Source organism: Lepidochelys kempii, chromosome 6 (genome assembly GCF_965140285.1).
Source record: "Lepidochelys kempii isolate rLepKem1 chromosome 6, rLepKem1.hap1, whole genome shotgun sequence".
Lineage (NCBI taxonomy): Eukaryota > Metazoa > Chordata > Testudines > Cheloniidae > Lepidochelys > Lepidochelys kempii.
In genome coordinates this window covers 49,646,077-49,666,953 of record NC_136385.1, presented here as the reverse complement: position 1 = coordinate 49,666,953, position 20,877 = coordinate 49,646,077, and the positions used below count along the sequence as shown (strand labels likewise).

General features: G+C 41.3%; 1 protein-coding gene across 2 annotated transcripts in view; it reads right to left on the bottom strand.

Moving 5' to 3' along the window:
• Positions 1–20,877, bottom strand: part of NADSYN1 (NAD synthetase 1) — a 28,166-nt gene continuing 7,289 nt past the window's right edge. The window contains exons 8-21 of one of the 2 annotated variants that reach the window (XM_073347864.1): positions 17,443–17,560; positions 16,178–16,309; positions 15,318–15,392; positions 14,991–15,115; positions 12,460–12,508; positions 10,801–10,903; positions 9,400–9,568; positions 8,848–8,983; positions 8,485–8,591; positions 6,336–6,467; positions 5,223–5,292; positions 4,260–4,388; positions 3,043–3,219; positions 1–561 (exon numbers count right to left, since the gene is read on the bottom strand). In XM_073347864.1, coding sequence (XP_073203965.1) covers positions 505–561; positions 3,043–3,219; positions 4,260–4,388; positions 5,223–5,292; positions 6,336–6,467; positions 8,485–8,591; positions 8,848–8,983; positions 9,400–9,568; positions 10,801–10,903; positions 12,460–12,508; positions 14,991–15,115; positions 15,318–15,392; positions 16,178–16,309; positions 17,443–17,560 — 1,579 coding nt within the window. In that variant the 3' untranslated portion in view covers positions 1–504. The remainder of the gene's footprint in view (positions 562–3,042; positions 3,220–4,259; positions 4,389–5,222; positions 5,293–6,335; positions 6,468–8,484; positions 8,592–8,847; positions 8,984–9,399; positions 9,569–10,800; positions 10,904–12,459; positions 12,509–14,990; positions 15,116–15,317; positions 15,393–16,177; positions 16,310–17,442; positions 17,561–20,877) is intronic. The other variant, XM_073347865.1, reaches the window with a different exon arrangement.

Genomic DNA, 20,877 nt, shown 5'->3' with positions numbered 1-20,877 from the left:
TTCATTAGGCCCAATCAAATTTTATATGTGCACACATATTTCCACACAAAAGCACTGAGCTGGGTTTCTATGATTGGAGGGGTCATATCACTTGTTATTTCCAAATATTCAGACAATCTTCAGGTATATGTGAAAATACTAATGAATCACGAATGATTAATCATCCAAAAATTAAAACACAAAAGTCCAACCTTCATTTTTACATTTTAAAAGTTTCAGCCAAGACCATCTGAATTTTGTGACCAATCACACACCATGAACAACAAATAGTGAATAGCTGAAGCAAACCAAACCATTCAGAATCATGAATAATACAGCTTGAAACTTATTTGTCCAAACTAATTTGGGTTTGATTAATTACAAATATAACTGGTAACAAAAAGATAGACCAGCTCTATAGTCTGTTCAAACACTGGAACCGTGCTGATCTTCAGAATATACTCTATCCTTGAATGTTGTGTTTGTAGACCCATATTAAGTCAGTAGTATAAGAGTGGAGAGTAGTCAGTCCACATCTTCAAGTACAGGCTTCCCTTCTTCTTTCCTTTCTAGATTGGAAACCTGTAATTAAACAAGGTACAGAAGTAAAAACAAATTTGCATTTAATTTCTGCTGTTAAATTTAGATTCTCACAAGGAATTGGGGTAGTCAACAATGAACAGAGGAACAATAAGCCATAGGTCAGATTTTCAGCTGTGCCCAATAAAAAAAGCAGAGAAAGGCGGATGCAAAGGATTTGCATCCACCTTCAGTCCCTGGTCCTTCCGACGGTTCTGTATCAGCCCATGCCATGCCCCAATCACCTCACAGCTGCTCTAAATTATGCCAGCTGCTCAAGACCCCAGGGGCCATTTTGGAAGCCAGGTAGTAGTAGTGTGCAGAAGAGCTCTGGACACACAGCCTTCTTCCCAAGACAGAAGGGAGGCATCATAGCTGCACCACCTGGGAATTCCCTCACACTGGTAGATCTACCAGGGCGACAGCCCCTTTGTGCTGGACGATGAAACAAGCCATAACTGCAGGTCTGGCAAATCTGAATAAAACCATTGCCTCAAGCTCTTTCCAATTAACATCATCTTATCTCTGGACTTTGTGCTACAAATACAGGAACACAACAGTCAACACATGACATTGTCCTGAAGGATGATTCTCTTAGGAATTACAGCTGCCTGGCCTGCGAGTGCAGAGTTTCCAGGCCAAGGGAAACCCTTAGTGCACTCGCTTCCCAAAATAGACCAGCCTTGCCTTGCAGTATTACATCTGCCCCACACTTGGTTCTAAGAGGTTAATAGAGCCCTTGGGAGGCTGCATCAGAGAAGGGCTGAAGGGAGCAGCCAATCAGGGCCAAGCAGGCCCATATGACAAGGGAACTGCAGGGCCCAGAAAGGCAGTTCTCTACGGGGAACCCAGGGAGGAAGGACTGTGTACCTGGAGGGCTGAGAGAACTGCCAGCACCCTAGACTGCCAGCACCCTAGACTGGGCTAGGGGAGCGAGAGAGAGCTCCTGGCTAGCTGCTGAGGTTTGCAGGTGGAGGGCCTGAGGTAAGGATAAAGAGGATGCTGTGGCCACGAGGAAGTGGCCAGATAATATACTGCAGTAGCCACTAAAGGAAGTGGCTGAACAGTGGACTGCAGGTCCCCCGGAAGGGGGAAGCACAGAGTACAGCATGGCCAGAGGGTTGTGCCACTAAAGAGGACGCCGCGGTCCTTGTAGAGACGTGGGTCCTAGAACAGGCGTCACAGTGGCAAAGCACCACCAGAGGAGGGTGCACTGGTGAAGAGAGCTAATCCCCAGGACAGTCAGCAGGAGGTACCACAGTGCGGAGTGATCCCTGTTACATGCTCTTATTTTTGAGTCTTCTGAAAAACTTTCTGAAACAGTCACCAGCACAGGCTGCTGCTGTAACCTACTGGATAAACAAAAATATAAGGAATGGATTTTTTTTTTTAAACTGGCCCCCCTCTTTGCACACAGTTTGCAATGGCAAATACCTGCAGGCCCAAGTAATATCACAGGAAGCATATGCCAATACACTGGGTCATTACAAGTCTAAGTGATATTCACTGTGCCCATAAATATTTACAGGCACAAAGAGAGAGGCCAGATTTTTATAGTCTGTTCCTACAGAAATATCCAATCCAGCTCCCACTGAAGCCAAAAGGAGTTTTGCCCTACACTTTAATGGGAAAAGGCCCAAAATTATGAGTTGTGGGGTGGGGCTAAAAAGGGAATGCAGCATATGGTACCTTTTATCCTAGGTTTCCAGAGAGTCAGATACTATTATAGCATGCCTAACATTTCATAGAGATGGGAATTAATATTTTATTGCATATGTAAACATATTCTTAAAAGCAACTGAAATTTAAAATCTTTGGCAGTGAAAACTCCCATGTGTTAAAATTCCTCGGCCAAGCACTTTTATGGTAAAAAAAAATGTAAGGTGCCACAAGTACTCCTTTTCTTAATGTTAAGGTTGTGACTGAAGCCCCCAAAAAGCCAACCAAACCATAGTTACAGCTACCACTTGATCCTTTACACACCTCACAGTGGCCAGTCTAAAAACAGTTGCCATATCCAAGCATGCAAGGTCAAATTAATCCCCAGTGTAACTCCACTGACTTCAAGGTTCAAAGAGGGGATTGCTGTAAAGGAAGATGGGCAGACACCTTCACTCTGAATTTCCCAGCTCTTACTGAATTTGTCACACCATTTTAGGTCCCAATCCTGCAATGAGGTCCGTGTAGATGGACTCCTGTTACTGTGTGCTGGCCCGTTGCTCTGAATGGGCATAGAGTTCATAAGCATAGACCAGTGGTCCCCAAACTTTTCACAGTTGTGTCTCCCCTTCATCCTGTCTCTTCTTCCCCATCTTACCCCCTGGGAGCTGTGGCAAGGCTATGGAGTGGGGATACCCGGACAGAGGTAAGATCTCCTAAGAATTAGATCATAGGAATCTATGTCTATGTAGACATACTGGAACTGGGCTTATCATATCACAAATGATTTAAAATAAACCTAGAGCAGAAGTGAACCATGCATACCTGTTTATCTATAGACCTGAACTGCCAGGACCAGGTAGAGTTGTAAAGAAAAGGTCTCAAGTCAAATCGGTTGTCCTCAGGACTGTAGTTTTCAGCATGATAGGCAGGTGTGAGGGTGGTCATTTTATGTCTGTTAATTGAGTACATCCTGAAAAAATGCTTAACCTTGGATGCCACCTGGTGTACAAAACACATAGTTTCAGGTCAACTGAAATTTCTCAGAACTGAAACACAATTCTAGATGAGCAAGTTACTCTGGAGTGAGCTAATTCACAAATCCAAATGTATATATATCAGTTAGCACTACTAATGTCTGTTACCACAGAGGAAGTGAGGCATGTAATATGCATTTAAAGTATCAGAATGCACAAAAGTGTCACAATGAAACACATCTATACTATTTTGCTGTAAATGTTTCTTATAAGGGAGAAGATGGATATCCCAGGGGTTGGGACACTGGCCTGCATAGGAGACCCAAATTTTATTCCCTGCTCTGCCACAGACTTCCTGTGTGACCTTGGGCAAGTCACTTAGCTTTTCTTTGCCTCAGCTTCCCATCTGTAAAATGGGAATAATAGGACTTTCCTACCTCACAGAGGTCCCAGAAAGGGCACTGCCAGGATAAAAGCAAGTGCCCATTGAAATGTCATGGAAATGACACCTCTCCAACCAACTCTGTCACAGGATATATGGATGTAGATTTCTTTTAGGTGTTTTGAAAATCAAGAGCCACCTTCTCTCTTACAATATATTCATGGCACATCCATTAGCTTCAATGGGGGTTGGGCACATATCAGGGAAGGCAGAATTTGGCCATGCATGTATAGATCTAAAACTAAACAAACAGTTCCCTTCAGAATACCTAAGTGTTGATCTAACAGTCTGCAGTATAGACAAAAGGCTGGAATCACTCTAGGATCTGTGCCAGCTTGTACAAGCAGAAGAACGTCTTCTGGGAAGCAGAAAACAGCAAAATGTAACACAGAGAGTGGGCAGTGAGCGTGTGATCAGTGTCGGTGGACAGGTTTCCAGAGAGAGATTTCTCTTGAAATTTGGTCTTTTCTCCTTTAACATGTTATGACCTCTCTAGGGTATTTCTAAATACAAGAGACTGATTAAGCTGTTCCTCTTAAGTTATGAAAACTACATGTGATCTTTTTCCAAGCGTAAATTCTGTTAATGGAGGATTTTAAACGCAAGATTTTTTTAATTTTTACCTCTCTTGGGGTACAGATCTCCTTCCACATATTGATCAGCTTACAAAACATGCTGTAAGGTCCAGCCTTGGCCATCTTCCTTAGTTTTCCATAGACTGAGAGCTCAGTGTATGTCATCCCCATATCTTCCTGAAATCACACACACAAAAAGGGCACTGAAAATGTATAACATGAGTCAGAATGAATTATTTTAGAGGAGACTATAATACATTCAGTTAATCAGAGAAATACTAAATTGAAAAACCAATCTCCATTTAAAATAAGGACTGCAATGGAATTTCTGAATTGTTGTATGGGAATATATTGCATCTAGCTAGCAAGAGCACTTCTTGAAAAAAAGGATTTTTCCTTCTGTGGTATTTGAACACAGGCTTCATATCAGCAAGCTAAACCTAGATGTTGGCCTTCTGCTTGAAAACAAGAAACTAAATTGTGCCGTGACTTACCTTCCACCGTCCTAGAAACACAGTACAGTTCCCTAGAATTTAGACCAGCCTTGATTTCAATGGTGTTCATAAGTTTGAACAGTGATCTCATATGCAACTAAATAAATAAAATGAGGAAACAAAGTTCCGGGGCCAATATTTCCAAAAGTGACTAGTGACTTTGAGAGACTCCCATTTTTGGGGGGCCTTGAGGGGCCTTAAAGGGAACTGATTTGCAGAAAGGACTATGCCCTCACCCTCTCAAATACAGGCCCCTTACAGATATCTTGAGTGGAGCACCAAAACTCAAGGCATCCAAAAACACCAGTTACTTTTGAAACTCTTGGCCTGTATAAACAAGTCTGCTGCCAGATATTAATGTTTACAGAGCTGTTTTGTGGAATGGCTTATGAGACCATTCAAAGGGAGAGAAACTTATCTTGGTCATAGTCCGGCGATGCTGCCCCTCTCCACTACTGAACAAAATACAAGTTGTGAATAAGGCTTACCAGAGCTTTTTAAAGTCACTGCCCATTACCTCATCAGTTTGAGACACTTGTCCATCCGCAAGGGGCTCTAACTCTGCAGTTGGTGGAGCGGACATAATACTGTGTAGGAAAAAGCATTCATTCAAACCAATCACGTTAGCTGCTAAACATCAAGTGCTTTATTTAAGTCCATTTCGGGAGCACAACCTGCAAAATGACCGTGAAAAGAAAATGGGACATCTACTAGACTACTGCTATTTGTGCCAAAAGCTCTCCCAGGTGCACAGGGTGATGCCTATAGTAAAATCACAGTCATCATATATTTGCCTGAATCAAATCTGAGTATAAATGGAATAAGGACCTCAGGATTCAAGCACAGCAACAATCAGTTATGCAACTGAAGTTTTCAATAGTTTGTGCTACATTCACAGAAACAGCAAACAGTCTTGCATCCATCTAAATCCCTGTCCAGGCTAAGGCTGAAAAAGAGCTTAGCCTTGCCTACAATGAGTTTTTGCCAAGAGTCTCTCACGGTTGAAGCTCCCCTGATGGTAACAACATTGGGAAAGCTATTATAGAACAGCTCCTGAAGCTGACCACATTAACACCGTCCCATTTAAATAACATCGTGTAAAAACTTAGGCCGTCACGGCAGCATTGTCTCCACTAGCACCCCCAATGGTGTTACGACCAGTTGGCGTTAGCAATGATAGAAGAAAAGTTGCCAAAAAATAAACCCTAGTGTAGACACAGCCCTAGTAGCAATCATGTTTAAATATAGTTGCTAGAACATTTATGACACAACTTCCTTGACAAATATTCACTTGGATGTATTTTGCAAGAACCATCATATATCCTTGTTTTAAAGCTATGCTAAAGACAAAAGAGATTTGGTACGTATAGATGGCCAATATTAATAGTGCTACTAGGCTGCCTGGGTTTCAGAGAAAAATCTCTGTCCACACTGATAAGGAAAAATGTACTAGCTGCAACCACATTTAAACACGGAAGTTATTATTATTTATCACATGTATTACAGTGGCATCAGAGATTCAGAATTGGGGTTCCTTTATGTTACAGATGAGCACACACTGTAGGAGAGGAAGAGGAGTATGGATGCTAGCACAGTTTCACCAGTCATGAATCATTACTTTACCACTCACCTTCTGAGTGCTGTAAGCTGGAAGTTTTCCATACAATACTGTATGAAATTTCTCAAGTCAGTCTTGCTGATTCCACCAATAGGATTTATATCAGCACTGGAGCAATCGTACTTAGTCAAGTATCCGTGAAGACTGAAAGAGAATAAGGAACTTTATATAACAACCAAAATCCTAGAAATAGGGCCTTTTATGTTTTCATGTGTATTTATAAGGCTATCCGTTTTTTAAAGTCATTGGGACATTAAGAGGTAAACTGATTAATGTTCGGACGTGGTAGTGCTACTCTAATGATCATTAGGTCTCTGGCAGGGAGGTGATAATATTTTAATACCTACTGCAACCGCAGTTAGCATTGTATGTATTAATAAAATAATAAAATAAAAACAAAATGAAGACTGTATTTTCTGAAGCAATGTAGGCTGACTGCCTCCCAGGACTAGCACTTCTTAGGGCCCTTCCCTCTTGACGTCTCAACTTTCCTGGATAATCCAACCACTCAGAGACTCACCTGATCTCACCTTCTTGGGAAATCAGTGGGGTAAGTAATTTACAGGCTACTCTGTGGAGAGGCAAGATGGTCCAGTGAAGAGGACACTGAACTAGGACTTGGGAGCTGTGGGCTCCGCCTCTGAGCTTCACCATGACTTTGGGAAAGTCTCTATGCCTCTGTCTGGACTGTAAACTCTCTGGGCAGGGATAGTTTCAATGCACAGTGTGTCTGTACAGAGCCTGGACTAAAGGGGCCCTGATCTTGGTTGGGGTCTCTAATGTCTACACTGCAACATAGGCCTATGCTTGAGCCCAGGCTTAAGCCAATGCCTCCTTGTGTCTGCACTCCAATTACACTGACCCAGGGTCCCAGGACTCTGCAGAGCTCTAGGGTCAAAGCTCTAGTCAAACCAGGACCAGGGTCCAAGCCCTATTGCTTCGCAGTGTAGATGCAGGGCTGCTTGACTTGGGTCCTGGAACTCATCCAAAAGTATCCCACAATTCCATGGGACAACTTCCTTAGTCCTCTCTATCCCAACAATCTGTAGTCCACGCTACTGAAAAGGGAAGCCACTCCCTGCTACCCTTAGCGAACAGTAGCAGCTCAGGTCAGCATTAACCCATTCTCTTCTGATCACCCATCTACAAGCATACCATCAGAGAGCCTCCTGGGTTTGCAATGGGTTTGGTGGGCTATTCCTGTAACAACAACCCCTCAATTCTCCAGCATGTAAAACATGCAGGGCAGGCAGTAAAGTTTTCCCACAGTGCAGCACAGTCCTAGTACTAGAGTGGCCACATTTTAGGAGACTTTGGGATATGGTAACTTTGACTCAGGTCTGCGCACTGCAATGTGGATGCCCGAGCCCTAGGTTAGAGCATAGGGTAGACAAGTCTTAATATAGGGTTTAAATACAATGTAGACACTTAAGCCCAGGGTTCTGTAACACAAGTCAGCTAACGTGAGTCCCACTAACCCTGGGCTTACTTAAATATGTCTGACTGTTGGTTTGTATTACACTGCAGTGTATTCACGCCCAACTCCCACATTTACAACTTGAGGATCTGCAAACTGTAAATCTAACTGTGATGCCTCCACCAACCAATGAAGCAGGGCATTTCACACAAAAACAACTAAAATACTGCCTTACTTACCTCAATAGCAACTAAAATCCCACCTTTTCAGGCTCCCATGGTCACAGGTCACCTTTGTCCTTTGTGATGCCCCACCATACTATGACCAAGCTACTAAACTTGGTCCTGATTTTTTAAAGTATATGGCATGGCTTCCAAAGTTGTTGGGGGTTTTTTGTTTGTTTGTTTTTTAAGTCTCTAATAACAAAGTCATCAAAAGACACAAAATATTAGTGTCACTTTTGTTTTCTATTTACTATATGGGTCACCTTCGCTACAGAAGGTTGCTGAGAAAGGAACAGCTGTTCTTTTTATCAAATGACTGCACCAATTCTCAAATGGGCATCTAAAAAATGTCGACTGATTTGGTTCAGTTCATAGTTTCATTGATTCCAGTACACTCATTTTATTCTTAAATTAAGTATATTTCCTGGGGCATTGGTATATACTGGCATCCAGTGGAGTTACAAAAGACTGCAGTGAATTTGACTCCCGATGACTTAATAGATTTCCAATATTCGCCCACCTTTCGTCCACATTGGCTGATCCGAGCACTAGAAGCCCGCCAGACATCCCGCGAGCCCAGTGACTCAGCTGAGCAAACAAGTAGGCAAGGACCATTCTTATTCTAGCCTACAAATCAAATTGAGAAATAAAGCAGATTTACAAAGCAAACTACTTTCTCCTTCATAACACAGAATTCGAAGTCAAATTAAAATATCCACTAATAACTACGATGAGCCCAGTATACTTCAGAACTAAGCCACATGTAGAACTGCAGTCTCTACAGGTGACTAGTGAACACCACAACCCAGTGTCACTGAATCCCCAAATGTTAGTATAAGAAGGATTATGTGGGCTGAATCCTTTGGGGAAAACAAAAGCATACCTGCACATTCTGTAGTGCCAGATTTTCCCTGCTGCTCCCTCCACAGACACGAAACTGGGGAGATCTGCCCATCACCATACTGAAAATCCCCACAATGGCTTTCACTGCCACATCTATGTTTAGATTTATATGATAGCTGAGAAGATTACAAGCACAAGTAAATCACTTTGCATGCTTCGGACTAGGTAAAACAGTATAAAACAAATGATTTTAACTTTGTCTTCCTTATGTGAAGAAAATAAGCAATCCCTCAATTCTCTAGCATGTAAATCAAGGACAAAGGGGTAAGGCACTAAAGCCTGCCACCACCTAATATCTGGCTTCTAGACTTGGGGAGCCTGGAGCGCAGACTTTTCAAGTTCAGTTGATTGGTTTCCATGTTCTTCCCCAAATGTTTCTAATGCCCACCCCCACACATACACTCAGGTATTAAGGCTGTAATATTCTACTTACCACCCTTATTACTCAGATACTGGTCTTTTAGAAAACCTGAAGCTGTATATGAAATCTTAACTGCAACATTATTTAATCCAAGCATTTCTTATTCTATACCTGCCTATTTGTTCAGCCAACAATTTGGCCCTATTGTATGTATCCTGGGAGGAGTTCTCGCTAGCCATGTAACAAGTGGTGAAGATATGTCCACAGAATTCCTGGGAATCCTCAGGAGTGTAGGTCTCATCATTCACTATCCTACGTACGTCGGCCAGCACATCTTGATCTGCAGGAAATCCAGTAAAAGGAGAAAGGAGATGAACCATCACAAATACCTTGTACTACTGCTAATTATATTTTGCTCTTCCACAGCATGAATCATTAGAGAATTTCAAAGCACTTTACAATCATAAAGGAACTAAGCCTCACAACAGCCCTTCACAAAATAAGGTAACACTTCATTTGCTGGCATTTCAAACGTTCTCAATTCCATCAAAGAGAATTATTGAGTTTGCTGCTGGTTTTGCGTCTATAAATATAAAAAAGTTTTGTCCCATGTATTACAAAGAGGCTTCATAAAGGATGAAATGCTAATCCAATACAAAGGACTAGCTCAAAGTTTATGAACTATTTCAACACAATTTCAGGGCTTAACTTTCCTTAAGCACATGTGTGAGACTTAAGCGCTGCTTAAGAACTGTGCTGGCCGATGTACACAGTTGAATTTCACCCAAAATGAATAAACTCTCCCACAATAAACTGGAACACCAGACCCAAACATCCCAAAGTTTGGATAGTAAATCCAAAGAATAATCCAGATCCATGGCTGTGTATTCTATGCACTGCCCATAAGTGAAGACATGCACTACACATGTAGCTACACACGGCAGTGACAGGCCCTGGCAGTGGAAGGCGGTGGGGCAAGGCTCTGGTAGCTCCCCTCTGCCAGAGCCCTTCCCTGCGGTCATCTCCTGCTGAAGCCCATCTTCCCTGCTGCTCTTCCCCCTTCTCTCCCCCCACTGCAGCTTTACACTATGGCAGGGAAAGGCTCTGGCAGCAGGGAGGCAGTGGAACACTACACTGTTAAAAATAGCAGTGTTGACGTGGGAGGCACTACTTGGGCACATAGAGAGTCAAGGTTCAGGCATGCTGGGTGCTCTATTCTATTCACCTAAGCCATGCCTCACTATTTACACTGCTATTTATGCCCCCGCTAGCAGGCATGCTGCATGTGTACTCCACACGCCATAAGTGTAGACATAGCCTGAGTTTCATAGCTGACCAAACCCCATAAATACAATTTGGGGGATCTTTGAAATCTGGATCCACATTTTGGCTGGGTTTCTCAAAAGGCATCTAAGACACTCCACTGAAAAGGTAGGGCCTGATCTCTGATTAAGCACATAACCAGTATGTTGCACCTTATGTACTGTACTAATGGCTAATATTCATTTACCTCTAACCATTAGCAAGTTTGATTACTTTGACAAGGACACACACACACACACCCCAACTTACTTCCATTCTTGACTGCAAGGCAAACCTGGCGACACATGGAGTACACAATGCAAGCTGTAGCAGAGCTGTCAATTCCACCACTAAGTGGTAGGAGAAATCCTGCCTTAAACAGCAAACAATGGAAAAGCTGTGAGAACTGCCATTGTAAAAACATATTTTACCCTTCAGAAACAATATTTTGAGCCTATTCCTGCGTCCTCCCTCAGGTGAGTTATGCATGCTCCAGCCAGCAGGGCCAGCCAATTCTGGTAGTACTTCATTGGAAAACAGATCTAGCAAAGCATTTCACACCCTTATCACTTTGCATTGGCTAACCAAGCCAAGTCTCAGGTTAAACCCTTTACTCTGATGGCTAGAAAAAGCTGCTGAACAGGTCCTCACTCTCTAGTGTGGTTAAGGAAAGCTAATTAAGAAGGATGGAGTTCTTAGCGTCCAATCCACTCTGTTTAATTTGGATCATTGCTTAATGTGATCCTCTGCTTATTTCAAAACATGATCTTTGGAATCAAACTGCTAGTATGTGTGTTTGGCACTTTTCTTTGTCCATCTACTTAAAATGGCTTTTGAGAAGCTGGAAGGTGCTTTTACCATTCCTGAGAAGGAATGGTAAAAGCAGTTACCTTGTAATGGATGCTGTATGTTTTCTTTATAGTTATGGACCTCCTATTTTTAGAGAGCTGTAACTGGCTAGTACTTTTTCCTGTGTCTCTGTAGGCTCTCAACTACTACTGAGATTTCATCTGTGTGCGCGTTAGCAATGGTTGAATAGGTTGCAGATGCAATAAACTGGTGGTGTGGGTTAAATCTTAAATTCACTGTCCTATTCATCAATAGTTTATATGATAGTCACCCTCCATTTTCATGTTACAGGGAAAGCATGAGTAATACACTTATCCCCATAACAGCCATAATGGGCCCAGTCTTACTCCCATAGAAGTCAATATGAGTATTCTACTGGATTTCAATGGATGCAGGAGCAAGCCCAGAACTGGCATGAATACAAGCAACACAATTCAGTACTTGTGTGATAGGATTGCATTCATGTTGCTGTTGATTTTTTTTTTTTTTTTGCTTAGGGTTAGGGATGAAAAGAGGGCCCAAAACCAAGCAGAAGCAAAAGAAAAAAATCAACAGCAATATGAATACACAAAGAAAACAGATTCATGAATGAAGCTCTTAGAAGGAATTTCTCTTGAGGGATCCTAAACAATCTGGCCAGATTCAGTGCTGATTTACACCCTACACAATTCCATTGAGTTTAATCAGATTGCAAGGGTGTAAGTCAGCAATGAAACTGGTGTATTGTTTCTGGGGACAGTGTAGAAAGGATGCCATTTTTTATCATGCCATTAAAAGTATGTTGCTTGCAGGAAACTGGAGCACCAACTTAGGTTACCAAAAAAAAAAACCCCCCCAAAAACCCACTTTGTCAATTTTTTTTGTTTTGTTATTGAATTTAAAGAAAGCAGGACTGAGCACTAACAGATTTGAAGAGAACAGTTAGACATACCTTGAATAAGTGCTTTAAGCTTGAACTGAAGATACTAGTGAAAAGTCTCCCAGAATAATCTTGCTCTAAAGAGATCTAGGTAGAGGCAAGCTACCTATACTGTTCTTATGGTTAAAACATAGAAAGACAATGTTGAAAAGAGTTCTTACCTGCTCACTGCGTCTTAAGTAGTCCCAAAGCCAACATGCAGGGCCAAGGCTGAAAGTTACAAAATACAAATATTAAGGCTGTCAAGAGATTAAAAAAATTAACCATGATTAACCGTGCTATTAAACAATAATAGAATACCATTTATTTAAATATTTTGGATGTCTTCTACATTTTCAAAAATATCTATTTCAATTACAACACAGAATACGAAGTGTATATTGCTCACTTATATCTATTTTTAATTACAAATATTGCACTGTAAAAAAACAAAAGAAATAGTATTTTTCAATTCCCCCATTAAAGTATTGTAGTTGAACTTAGAAATGTAGAATTATGTACAAAAAAACTGCATTCAAAAAGAAAACAATGTAAAACTTTAGACCCTACAAGTCCACTCTGTCCTACTTCACATTCAGCCAATCGCTCAGACAAACAAGCGTGTTTACATTTGCAGGAGATAATGCTTTTCGCTTCTTACAATGTCACCTGAAAGTAAGAACAGGCATTCGCATGGCATTGTCATAGCCGGCGTCACAAGATATTTACTTGCCAGATGCTCTAAAGATTCATATATCCCTTCATGCTTCAACCACCATTCCAATCCAAAGCAGTGTGGACCGACATATGTTCATTTTCATCGTCTGAGTCAGATGCCACCAGCAGAAGTCTGATTTTCTTTTTTGGTGGTTCGGATTCTGTAGTTTCTGCATTGGCATGTTGCTCTTTTAAGACTTCTGAAAGCATGCTCCTCACCTCATCCCTCTCAGATTTTGAAAGGCACTTTAGATTCTGAAACCCTGGGTCCAGTGTTGTAGCTATCTTTACATTGGTACCTTCTTTGCATAAATCTCACATTGGTACCTTCTTTGCATTTTGTCAAATCTGCAGTGAAAGTGTTCTTAAGAACATAAGAACGGCCATACTGGGTCAGACCAAAGGTCCATCTAGCCCAGTATCCTGTCTACTGACAGTGGCCAATGCCAGGTGCCCCAGAGGGAGTGAACCTAACAGATAATGATCTAGTGATCTCTCTCTCCTGCCATCCATCTCCACCCTCTGACAAACAGAGCTAGGGACACCATTCCTTACCCAATGAACAACATGCTGGGTCATCATCCAAGACTGCTACAATATGAAATACATGGCAAAATGTGGGTAAAACAGAGCAGGAGACATACAATTCTCCCTCAAGGAGTTCAGTCACAAATTTAATTAACGCATTATTTTTTTAACGCGCGTCATCAGCATGGAAGCATGTCCTCCGGAATGGTGGCCGAAGCATGAAGGGGCATATGAATGTTTAGCACAGGAGTGGCTAATCTGAGCCTGAGAAGGAGCCAGAATTTACCAATGTACATTGCCAAAGAGCCACAGTAATATGTCAGCAGCCACCCCCATCCGCTAACCCCTTCCAGCCCCCAGCGCCTCCCGCCCACCAGCAGCCCTGCCAATCGACGCCTCCCACTCCCTCCCACCCGCTGCAATCAGCTGTTTTGCAGTGCGCAGGAGGCTCTGGTGCGGAGCAGGGAGGAGCGAGAGCATGACAGGCTCGGGGGAAGAGGCAGGGACTTTGGGAGAAGGGGTGGAGTGGTGGCAGGACCTGGGGCAGAGCAGGGGGTTGAGCAATGAGCACCCCACACCACACTGGAAAATTAGCATCTGTAGCTCCAACCTTTGAGTCAGCGATTATGCAAGGAGGTGCATATTAACCTCTGAAGAACCGCATGTGGCTCCGGAGCCACAGATTGACCACCCCTTGTTTAGCATATCTGACATGTAAATACTTGCAATGCGGGCTACAAAAGTGCCATGCGAATACCTGTTCTCACTTTCAAGTGACACTGTAAGTAAAACACAGGCAGCATTATCTCCTGTAAATGTACACAAACTTGTTTGTCTTAGCCACTGGCTGAACGTGAAGTAGGACTGAGTGGACTTATAGGCTCTAAAGTTTTACATTGTTTTGTTTTTGAATGCAGTTATGTAACAAAAAAAAAATCTACATTTGTAAGTTGCACTTTCACGATAAAGAGATCGCACTACACTACTTGTATGAGGGTAGTTGAAAAATACTATTTTATCATTTTAAGAGTGCAAATATTTCTAATAAAAATAAAATACAGTGAGCACTATACACTTTGTATTCTGTTGTAATTGAAATAAATATATTTGAAAATGTAGAAAAACATCCAAAAATATGTAATACATTTCAATTGGTATTCTATTGCAATTAATCGCGATTAACTTTTTTAATCGCGATTAATTTTTTGAATTAATCACGTGAGTTAACTGCGATTAATCAACAGCCCTAATAAATATTCCAGAACAGTTATAAGATAAGAACTATTTCATATTTAAAAATCCATCTTTATTGATCTCCTTTGTTTAGACACTTCTCCACTAGAAGATGGTCGCACACCATCAAGAAATAATTTTAGTCTCCAAATTTTTTTAACCTTACCAATAAACTATGCAACAGACTATATTTTTATTTTGAGTAAATTCATTTCCCCACCTCATTTATGCCTACCAGATTTCTTCCTCAGGACTATGATATCTCCACTGGATTGGCTCACAGGTAGGTACACATATATCATCAGAACACGACAGAGCAAAATTCACTTTTATTCTGGGATAGGAATTCACTTTGCTTGCCTAATTAATAGAATAGAACATTTGGGAAGTCATCAGTTTTAATGTAGCATTTATCTATAAAAGCATGTTCCCAGATAATACTGGAATACTGCAGAAACCAAAGTATTTCAACAGTCTCTTTCAATAATTGAAAATGTGTTGACTCAATGACTTATTGAAATTCATCAAAGAGCACAAGTTCACACATTTGAAGAATGCTTACCTCTAGGTTACGACATGAAATTTCTGCCCTATAACTTCGAACATCTTCCAAATCCAGTGTAGCAACCAAGACTTCCTGGGGAAAGGCATTTAAAATTAGACCTCTGACACAGGTACAGAATGGCTTTTCAAACCCAAATATATGGTACAAAGAACTGTTTAAAAAGGGATACAGCCATTTCCACTGTAGATATTTCCTGCTCAATCTACTCATGAGTGAAGGACCAGTGACTTCAATAGGATTCCTCACATGAATTAAATAAGAACAATTTATACTGAATGCACTGGACAAATAGACTATCCCACAATCTCTACATGAGAAAGTTCATACTGACTTAACAAATTTCTTGTTTGCATAAGGGTTTGCAAAATTAAGCCTATAATTATTACATTCTAATTGACACCTGTGTGTCCAACTGCTTAAATAAGCACATATAAACCAACAAGGCCTGCTCCTCAGCACAATATCCAAACCTCCAGGCCTCATCTACATGAGGCTTTTCAGAAATTCTTCCCCTCCTGCAGCTCCATCACTGCAGACAAAAAAAGAAGTGCTGGTGTGGATTGGGGGCAGGCAATTATTTTACCAATATGACATCTAGACCCCCTTGGAGCAGGGTTGGATAACTTGGTAAAAAGGTACTTGCTTGGTCTACATTAGGGCATCCAGCCAACCTAGCACCAATGGAATTGAACCTGTGCTAGACCAATGGCGGGAGAATTTCTGAAAAGCCTCAGCATAGAAGCAGTCCCACTGACTTCACCTTGCAACAAGGTCTGAGAAAAGGATAGCAATGCTAGGCTGAGGGAGACCAAGGAGTGAAATGAATCTCACAGTGTCAGTCAGCCTGAATTTATTACCACATCATTCAGTGAAAACTGGGATCCTTGAGCAATAGTGTCTCCATTCATAGAAATCATGGCACAACCATCATAGTACAGACGATCACCATCACAGCCTTTCTGATTGGCTAAGACATAAATCCCACCATTCTAAGAAGAAAAAAATGTATTATATTTTTTCCCAAAATATAACAGTTTGAAAACTATGGAATGTTAAAAGGCAAAACTACTGGTTTCTTTTGACACCCCCCCCCCCCCAAGTCCACTCTCCATCTTTACACTGTGGCTAATTTAGGGACCATTCCTTCCTTTTCATTTGAAAAAAGTGCTCAGCACTTTGTAGGGCCCTGTGAAAACAAATAATACAACACACTGGCTACATATGTTACATCTCCCTCAGATGGCTGTTACCGCCAGATGGAGTTGCCCCTTTAGTTCAAGTAGTAGAGGCCTATACTTTAGAACTGAAATTCAAAATTCAGGATGTGGGGGTGTTACAAAAACAACAATTCTTTATAACAGAGGGCTTGGCAAAATGAGGAAGAAATTATGTTTGGATGTCTTGGGGCACAGCTGACATTGTTAAGCAAGCAAAGCATGTTAAATTACTATGAAGAGACAGTCATACACATACCAATCACTTTTCATGGCTTAGCTTGCCATTCATGGGTTTGTTTCTCCCTCACCCCAATCTCTATTAAAAACAAATCTAGTTTTTGCCTAATGACTGAATATGTATTTTTTCTTTTAAAATAAGGTGAGTTTTAGATATAAAAAAATGCAAAACATCTTAACATCTTTATTTTTAAAAAATAATTTCCTTGAGAAAAAATCATCATCTTGCTCATCTCCACCGCAGTTATAAACCTCTGAAGGCAAAAAGACAAGGTGCGGTGGCATACAGTGGATAAAACATTTCATGCTTTCAACAGTAAAATAATTAGTCACTTTGAATGGTGGTTTTGTCTCTTTATTGTTATAGTTTTTTGTTTGTTTGTTTTTTTAAAAAAGGAACCAAGATAGAGAAGAATCAAAGGTGCCCAATCTTTGGATCTCACATCCCTGGGGCTTGGTTTAATTAAATACATCCTGGTTTAAGATTTTGCTGACTCTCCTTTGTAGATTATATGAAAAGAAGAGGACGACAGATTCAGCTTTCCAATGCCATCAAGCTTAATTACTAGCACAGGCGCAAAACACTATGCCCTGTCAGAGTAGAGGAGACTACCCTGAAAAACTGGGCTAAGTAATGAAAAGATGAGTTGGTCTTTAAAAAGACCTACCTTTGCTGTTGCAGAATTTACCACATTCACACGGGTGTGAGCTTTCCGCAGCACATGGTGACTCCCTGACGAATTAGTGAAGATCTCCACCCCATCAAGCCCCATTTCAATATGAGGGCTGTAAAAATAAACAACAGTACAATACTCATCTGGCATTTCCTCTGTGTCACTTAAAATTAGTGGCAACTAATGACAACTCTTTGCCATGCCTAGAGTAGTCCACTGCCAGTTTAATGTGTGTCTTGGTTAGTTCAAATAATGGAAATATTTGCTAAAGCATCATATTTATTTCCCTGCATAGCACTATTCCTTTGTCATGGATGGACTGGTTCCCAGGGAAAAGGAGGGGCTTTGATCATCAAATGCCATCCTTCTAATTCAAAGGAAGTCACCTGTTCCTATATCTGAATATCTTGATCCCAGCGAAGCAAAAAGATAAGATGATCCTTCTTTGAGACGAAAGAAGATTTCTAACATTGAGGGAATTAAAGCATTCCTCCAAGGTCCATAGGTCTCCTCTCTCCTTCTCAGCAAACCGCACAACACAAATAGATCGACTACAGTCACATGACATGGAAATGAGAAAACGAGCATGTTGCATTTTTTAAAAAATTATTTTTATAGGAAATTGGTTGAAAATATACTGATATTAAAAGGACAATCAAACACATTTGAAAATTTTGCACCTTCTATAGCTACAAGGAACAAAGGATGACTAGAACTGAAAGAGTTTAGAGAAACATTTACATTTTTTTTCCTATTTGTTTAATTTATGCATCTGACAGCATTTTGTATTATAGTCAGTTTCACTGTTTCCCCTGCATGTCAATTAGTTCTCCAGTCCTGCCTGCTAATCTGAAAAGACCTGGACCCTAGGTAGTTTCTCCCTTATAAAGAATTTTAAACCTCTACAGGAGAACAGAAAAAACTCTTATAAAAAAGTCTAAGGAATTTAAAAATTAAAACAACAGAATTCAGGACACACTATTTAAAGGGCACTTAACTGTGCACTGGAATTCACTTTCCCCATAAGCAGGAAAGAAATTTCCAGAGCTTCAACTGAATACCCTTTAAATAGTATGTCTTGAATTTTGCATGTCCTGAGTTAGCTTCAGCTATTTCGCTATGCACTGCCTGCACTATTAAATTTAAAAAAAATAAAACTGATCATTAAAAATGAATAAAACCTAAATTAAAGAGTGAATAATACACCTGTAGGTGAGTGTGCAAGTGATATCATGAGGGAGGTAAAATTCTGCAGTGTGGAAATTAGTTAGGTTCTCTGAATATGGTACAATGATTGGGAGTCTCCTTTGCAGATAAGTGGCCTGATAGTGATCTCACTTACACCACTGTGATGTTAAAGAATTTCTCTTGATTTACACCAATGTAAGTAACACCACTATCAGGCTCATCATTCGAGTGTGACATTCTATACCTTGGGGGAATGTGCTGTAACCCTCATATTCCTCATTTTCATATAATCGTGATCTTACGTATAAAGCATGCCTTGTAAGGTATCAGGGGAAAGGTTATCTGCTGCTCAATCCATTTCTCTATCCATATATGTATATCATTAATTCATATGAAGTTATGAGAATTTTGTTGTATGGTGGTCACTAAAGCATGCTGTAAGTTGGGGAATCAGCCAGACATTAGCTCCCCAGAGGCAACAGCAAGGAAAGTAACCAACGCCTAGGTGCGGTGTCAAGCAAGGGAGCTACGATGCAATGACTCAACTGCATGAGGCCACACCAGGGGAATTGATCAACCTTGCTTGAAGAGACTAAGGGCATGGCTACACTGGAAACTTTCAAAGCGCTACTGTGGGAGCGCTCCCGCAGCAGCGCTTTGAAGTGTGAGTGTGGTCGCGCACGAGCGCTGGGAGAATACTCTCCCAGCGCTCCTGGTAATCCACCTCCACAAGGCGATTAGCTCAGAGCCTGTCCACACTAGCGCTTTAAAGCACTCAGATGTGCTGCACTCAGGGGGGTCATTTTTCACACCCGTGAGCCAGCAACTTAGAGCGCTATAAAATGTAAGCGTAGACAAGCTCTTATGCTCACCTAACTCTGGGGGGAGTGAAAGGGAGCAGCAAAGCCAAGAGGGAGGAAAGGACATGATAAAAGGGAGAGGCATTTGCCATGCTGCTCTCTCTCTTCCACCTACATCTACAGACACCACCAAGCGACTGAAGCGCTGATCAAAGGGGAGAGCCTGGCTGAAGAGCAGCCAGCCTATGGTGAGAACCATCTAAGTTTGTAAGGACACTGAAAGGGTTAAGAACAGCATTAAGAATGCGTTTTGCTTTTATTTTATTTATTATTTATTCTGACTTCTTATGCTTTGATTTATAATCACTTTAAATCTATCTTCATAGTTAATAAATCTGTTTATTCTACCTGAAGCAGTGCATTTGTTTTGAAGCGTGTCAGAGACTCCCCTTGGGAGAACAAGCCTGGTACATATCAATTTCTTTGTTAAACTGACTCACTCATATAAGCTTGCAGCGTCCAGCAGGCATAACTGGACGCTGCAAGACGGAGGTTCCTATGGTTGTTTCTGGGACTGGAGATATTAGCTAGTGATATTCACTTGCAAGTAGCTTGGAGCAGCTTACATGCCAGAGGCTGTGCATGAACAGCCCAGGACTGGGGGTTCTCACAGCAAAGCAGGGTAAGGCTGGCTCCCAGAGTCAAGGATTGGAGTGACCTAGCAGATCACCGGTCTAGATAACACCAGGTGGGAATGTTGCAATGAGTATCTTTCCTAATTCTTCAAAAGACACACAAAACCATAGTGGAAAAGTTTGGTTCCATATGTATTATCCTGGAAGACACTGTAGTACAATGAAACTCCTGATACATAAACTGGTTAATTAAAACTCTCAGGTTTATCTGTCATCCCAAGGAGTGACTTGGGCACACAGAGTTCTCAACACTGAAACTGTAATACATAAAGACAACAAAATTCTTTGTCCCATTTACTTAGACCCCTCCCCCACATGCATTTCTTGCTCCTTGTTATGTTTTGATAATCCAAATTATGCCGGTACTGTCTGAAAGATATTTTTCCATAGAAGAACATTAACTGAGCTTTGCAGAGGCATCTCTCCTTCTGGCAGCTTCAGGACATGGTTCATCCTGTTTTTCATTCATCTCTTTGTCTTCATAGAATCATAGAATATCAGGGTTGGAAAGGACCTCAGGAAGTCATCTAGTCCAACCCCATGCTCAAAGCAGGACCAATCCCCAACTAAATCATCCTAGCCAGGGCTTTGTCAAGCCTGACCTTAAAAACCTCTAAGGAAGGAGATTCCACCACCTCCCAAGGTAACCCATTCTAGTGCTTCACCACCCTCCTAGTGAAAAAGTTTTTCCTAATATCTAACCTAAACCTCCTCCACTGCAACTTGAGACCATTGCTTCTTGTTCT